The 5,935-nt window shown below is 37.5% G+C and overlaps 1 protein-coding gene across 1 annotated transcript; it reads left to right on the forward strand.

The window, feature by feature from the left end:
• Positions 1-2,482: 2,482 nt before the first annotated feature.
• Positions 2,483-5,609, forward strand: LOC113333587. The gene is made up of 4 exons (XM_026580014.1): positions 2,483-2,522; positions 3,289-3,799; positions 5,356-5,457; positions 5,571-5,609. Exons 2-4 carry the CDS (start codon positions 3,301-3,303, stop codon positions 5,600-5,602), a joined length of 633 nt encoding a protein of 210 aa, XP_026435799.1. The 5' UTR covers positions 2,483-2,522; positions 3,289-3,300; the 3' UTR covers positions 5,603-5,609.
• Positions 5,610-5,935: the final 326 nt, after the last annotated feature.

Raw genomic sequence — 5,935 nt, forward strand, 5'->3', positions numbered from 1 at the left:
GTTATAATTTCATTTTTATCAAAGACATTATTATTATAAAGGCTGGATTTCTGAACTCTTTGTTGCAATTGAGTATGCATGTGTTGAAGGGTTTTTATCCTCGCTTCTTTAGCGATGTAGTCATCTGCGGTATTATGTTTACTATTTATAAACTTCACCTGAGTTTGGGGTAGATTTCCCAAGATTATCTTGACTTCCTGCAAAGTGTTTTCTGTTGTCCAAGAAATATCTTGGTTCGTCTTGTTGATGTTGTCTGCTAGACCTTTGAAGTCGGTGACGATGTTTACGCTAGACAAAGTGTTCTCCTTTAACCAAGCAACCGCCTTAAGTAAAGCCTTTGTTTCTGCACAAAAAGCCGAAAACGCTCACTCCGACCCCGCTGATATGTGCATGAAAGTCTCATGCTCCACTGAGAAGAGAATAAAAGCAAATAGCCATAGAAGAGTCTTCTTTCTTAAAAGAGACATCAATTGGTGTTAATGTCTGACCAGTTATCTTTAACCATATTTTCTTTCTGTGGGATAATTCCTTTTTGGATGGATTTAGGGGGAATAGATTGCAGGTATCTATTGATTTGGTCAATTAGATTTATCGGTTCTGCATTAGTTTTATCGAATACAACCGAACGTCTATGTTTCCAGATGACCCATAGGATGGTGGCTACTGTTTCTGTTAACTGAGCCAAATCTGAATCCAATTGCCAAACTTTAATCCAAGAACTGATCAGTTCCGTATGATTTCTCAATGTGATATTTTCTAAAGAGAATCCGAACCAAACAACTTTGGAAAAAGGATAAAATCTGAAAAGAAGTTGTTCAGATTCATGTTCTTGGGAGTTACACATATGATAATGTCGGGAAGGCTTTTTGCGAAAATTTCCAAATGAATAATCTTATTCTTGGAATAGTTTGTAATTTCCAAACTTTTTCCCAAGGAAAATCCATTAAGTTAAATGTTTGTGGGCAAAAATGACTTGGTTTTCTAGTAAAAAATGGTGGAGGAGTGATAAGTGCCTAAAATACATCTTTTGAGTATCAATTTCTTATGCTATTCTTAGTTATTTCTTTTGTATTATTATATTTTATGCTTAGTTTTCATTTTATACGTATTTTGGAGTCATGCGACGTGAAAGGTGGGAAAACTAAGCTTAATTCATTGCTTCGGTAGCGGCTCAAAGTGTAGCAGGGATATAACTCTAGATGGCTCTGAAAAAACAGATTACCGGAGCACCCAGAAATTCTGATCGAGGCACCTTCTTCTTTTAAACCTACAATTTGGTCGAGTAAACACCCAAGTTTAGTTTTCTTTTCACTGAATGAAGAACAAGGAGCCAGTGCCAAAGTCTTGCCGCCAGTCTGATGGGTGTTGTTGCGAAGAATTAGGACAAGAAATTGATGCCGAGATGGACACAGTTTGGGCCGAATCTATTTGGTTTTCGAATTCAGTTTTGACCGAGGAAATACAGGGAAGATGGGGTTGCTAACTGCCATTGACCTGTGATGATAGATGGATGAGTTTGGAGTGGGATTTCAGAAGTTCAATGAGTTTTAGAAGATCGGTTTGCATTGAATTGAAGATTCGGACCAAGTTTGAGCCAAGAAAACAGGAAATGAGAGACCTTGTTGCTGCCATTGAGTCAGTGATGAACTGAGTCTGATTAATGAATGTATGAGAGTAGATAGTGTCTTGAATGAATGTGGTTTGTGTATGAAATTGAAATGTTGCAGGGAAGGAACTGATTGGAATCTCCAAGATGCAGCCAGTATACAAAGCCTCATCAGTTCGACACAGGCAGACAAACTGTTCGCAGAAATGCCTGAACCACACAGCTCTTGCCAACTTCAACTGAGCCAGCATTGCTGTCAGTTGGACCATGATTTTGATGGATATTTGGTTCGGACATGGACTTGAAGCCAATAACGAAACAAAGGTTGGGATACGATTCATGGACTGAACAGGTAAAATTTGTTCGAGATTTTGGTTCTGCTATGGCTGGAAATTCCGTGGGTTGTGTTCAATGGGTCAAGGCATATTTTAAGACAAGGACGACCAGTTGAGTACGATTCGATAGAAGATTTTATTGAAGTTTATGCCGAGAAGTCAGGTGATGGAACTATGTAATTTCCGTTCAATTTGCAGCAGCACGATAGTGATCAATGGCTGAGATATGGAAGTTGGGTATCAATCAGATTCGAAAATTTAGCGAGAACTGGAGCTATAAAAAGCCAAACAGAAGAGACGTCTGGATCATCTCATACCCCCTCTACAGCTGCTGCAACCCTAGTTTGGTTAACATCCGATATCCGATGGAATTAGGGGTATAATTGTAATTTCATCTATTAATCGATTATCACTGCCTGGATTGAGTGGATTCAGTCGAGAACCGAGTCATTTTTTTCGTTTTCTTTTTTTCCTTCTCTTCTCTTCTCAGTTCTCAATCGATCACTCTCTGTCTCTCCCGGTCAATCACTCACTCAGTTGCTTTGCTTATCAATCAGACAATCACTCACCCGCTCAATCAGGTACTTCTATTTCCATATTCGATTTTTGTGTTCGATTTTCATGAAATTAGGGATTTGTGGTTTCTGTCTTGCAAAAAAATTTAGGGTATGATGAAATTAGAGAAAGATTTGAGATGGGTTTATTCTTAAATAAGAATATGAGGCCTAACAATCTGAGATTATGAAAGTTTATGAAAGTTTTATGGAAATAGGGAAACTGATGAATATCTTTTGATGTGAGTTTTCTTCTAATTTTTGGTTTTTGAATTTTAGATGTTGGATGGATATAGGGTTTTTAGTAGTTTAGATCGATTATTGTATGATTTTCCCTTTTTTTTTTTTTGATTTGAGAAAAGTGAATTAGGGGTTCAGCAAATGCATCATAGAGATTTTTAGAATAATTAGGGGAATGTGATTATGTGACCACTGTTCTTGAAAATGATTTGGTAATGTTGTATCATACACATGATAGTATTGGATGAACTAGGGACTGGGGAACAAAGACTAAGCTTTCAGTGTCTTTTCTTTAAGCTGGTATTATTAGTGATCTGTAGCATTGATGCTTGAGAGTTTCATGTGTCTTAGTTTCCCTCTTTGTATGATTCCTGCTCAAATTAAATTAGTGAAACTGGATACAGAAATCTAGCTTAGTAGCTTTTACTTCTAGTTAGCTATAGTGAAAAATATCTTTTGTAACTTACTGTTTTATTTCTTGTGTCCTTCCACTGCCTTCTAGCTTATGATACAATATCCTTCTCACCATATGGGCATCTACATTTCAATACAGGAAATTGCAAAAATGTTTAAAAAACCAGCCAAGGGAAAGACAGTTGCAACCTCAAAGTCAACCCCTTTGCCTCAAACTACATCAAATGCTATCATTTCTAGGGATGGTTCACAATCACAAAGTGTTCAAGCTTCAGCAATTGGCTCAACAGAACCAGAAGAAAACCCAACTGATGATAACATCAACATGCCAAGCTCTCATACAGGTGGCTCAGGTGATGAAGATAGAGAAGCTGGTGAGGATCCACTGATAACTGCTCTGAAGAAAAAGCTTAGATCAACAAGGTCACCAGTGTGGGATGAATTTGAAAGGGACTGTAAAGTAAGATACAACAGTAAAAAGAATGCGAGGGAAGCTGTTGTACTAGGTACATGCCATCATTGCAAGAAGATAGTTGATGCTGGTAGTCTCAGTGGTACTACAAGGTTGTCTAATCATCTAAAGATTTGCCGAGACAGACCACAGAACAAGGCTGGACAACAACAGATTGCTACTTCACTGAAAACAGCAGGTAACAAAGCTTTAAAACTAGCTAATATGATCCTGCTATTTCTAGGGAATACATGATTAAAATGATTGCTAAGCATGATTACCCTCTGAACATGGCTCAACATTTTTACTTTAGAATGTATTGCAAGTCTTTGAACCCTGCTGCTAAGATCATGAGTAGAAACACAACTAGAAGTGATTTGATGAAGTTTTTTCATGAACAAAAACAAGAATTACAGTTAGTATTGGATAAGTTAACTTCTAGATGTAGTCTTACAACTGATATGTGGACTGCTAAGCATACTAAAGATGGGTATTGTTGTGTGACATGCCACTACATAGATGATGAATGGAATTTGGTTAAGAAAACATTAGCTTATATTGTAGTGCCATCACCACACACAGGAGATGTTCTCACAGAATGTATCAAAACTTGTACTCTTGAATGGAACATAGATAGGAAATTCCTTGCTTTAACTGCTGATAATGCTGCTGCCAATGGTGTTATGATGAGAAACTTGATTTCGTGGCTAAAGAGTAAGAATTGTCTAGTTCTTGATGGGGAATTGTTTCACATGAGGTGTGCCAACCACATTCTTCATTTGGTTGTCCTAGATGGTATGAAAGTTGCTGCTAAGTTTGTGCAATCAATTAGAGATTGTGTTAAGTATGTTAAAGCTTCACAAGCTAGGAAAGAGAGGTTTGAATTGGCTATGTCACAGGTTAGGTTGTCTGGAAAGGCAGTTAGTCTAGACATGGACACTCGATGGAACTCAGTTTTTGTTATGCTTAAGAATGCAATCGGGGTGAGAAAAGGGTTTGAAAGATTAGCTGTCCTTGATCATGAATTCGACTGTATACCAAGTGAACATGAGTGGGAACAAGGGGTAGTTATTTGTAGGTGTTTAGAGGTGTTTAATGATGTTTCTACCAGGTTTGCAGGGATGAAGTATCCAACTGCAAATCTGTACTATAATGGGGTCTATGAAGTTCACAAGTGCATCAAACAATGGGAAGGCAGTGATTATGAGTATATCAGACAAATGGGGTTGAAGATGAGAGAGAAGTTCGATGCGTATTGGCTCGAAAGTAATTTGGTTATGGGCATCGGTGTTGTGTTAGATCCTAGATACAAGGCAATATGGGTAGAGTTTCGTTATAAGAAGTTGTATGGAACTGGCTATGTAGTTGAGTATAACAAATTCAAAGAACAATTGACATCTCTTTTCAATGCGTATGATTCACAAAACTCAAATGCAGATGAACACTATTTTGGTGGCCGCAGCTCTGTCTCTAGCTCAAGTGTGATGGATTCAGACAATCCAGATGAATTATGTGATCCTAAATATGTTGAGTTTATGATGGAGAACATTGACTTTGAGGTGCAGAAATCTGAGTTGGACAAGTATTTAGAAGAACCAATGCTTAGCAAAGGCTCACCAAAAGATGAGTATTTATTTGAAATCTTGAGTTGGTGGAAGCTAAATGCACCTAAGTACCCAACTCTTGCAAAGATGTCAAGAGATGTCTTGGCTATCCCAGTCACCAGTGTGGCATCCGAATCAATGTTCAGTGCAGGTGGTAGAGTGCTTACAACACACAGAGCTTCATTAGATCCAGAGGTTGTTGAAGCATTGTTATGCTTAAGCGATTGGTTGCCAGATTTCATTTGTGATGAAGGTAAACATTTTTTTCTTCTTAAACTCAGTGCATAGTTCCTATTATTACTACTTAGACAATTGTTGTGTATCTTATTCTATCTGAATGTTGACTTGTTAATTGTTATAATGCAAATATGGAAATTTTGGAAACCGAAGACGAATGAAGACAAGAGAGACCCTGTTTGAATATCTTTTAAGTTTTTACTTTCTTTAGCATTTGCTTGTGCTTCTTTTCATGTATGTGTGTGAGTAAGAGACTTACATTCAGATGAAGACAATTCAGATGCCATCTTATGAGTACTGTTTCCAAGTTTTATATATGACAGTATGAGAATAATTTCACCTTTACAGATTTTTTTGTTACTAACGGATATTATCGGATAAATATCCGTTATCCGATAGCTTAACCTATCGGATATCGAATATCCGATAGTTCTTAACCTGTCGGATATCGGATATCCAGATATCCGACGGATATTCTTCCATTGACAGCCCTA

This window comes from Papaver somniferum, chromosome 1 (assembly GCF_003573695.1).
Source record: "Papaver somniferum cultivar HN1 chromosome 1, ASM357369v1, whole genome shotgun sequence".
Lineage (NCBI taxonomy): Eukaryota > Viridiplantae > Streptophyta > Magnoliopsida > Ranunculales > Papaveraceae > Papaver > Papaver somniferum.

Excerpts from the sequence above, each read along its gene's own strand:
- LOC113333587 (XM_026580014.1), top strand. The coding sequence starts at position 3,301 with ATGTTTAAAAAACCAGCCAAGGGAAAGACAGTTGCAACCTCAAAGTCA. Across the intron at positions 3,800-5,355 it reads TACTTCACTGAAAACAGCAG|GTGGTAGAGTGCTTACAACA; the intron begins GTAACAAAGCTT and ends TGTTCAGTGCAG. Across the intron at positions 5,458-5,570 it reads AGATTTCATTTGTGATGAAG|ATATGGAAATTTTGGAAACC; the intron begins GTAAACATTTTT and ends GTTATAATGCAA.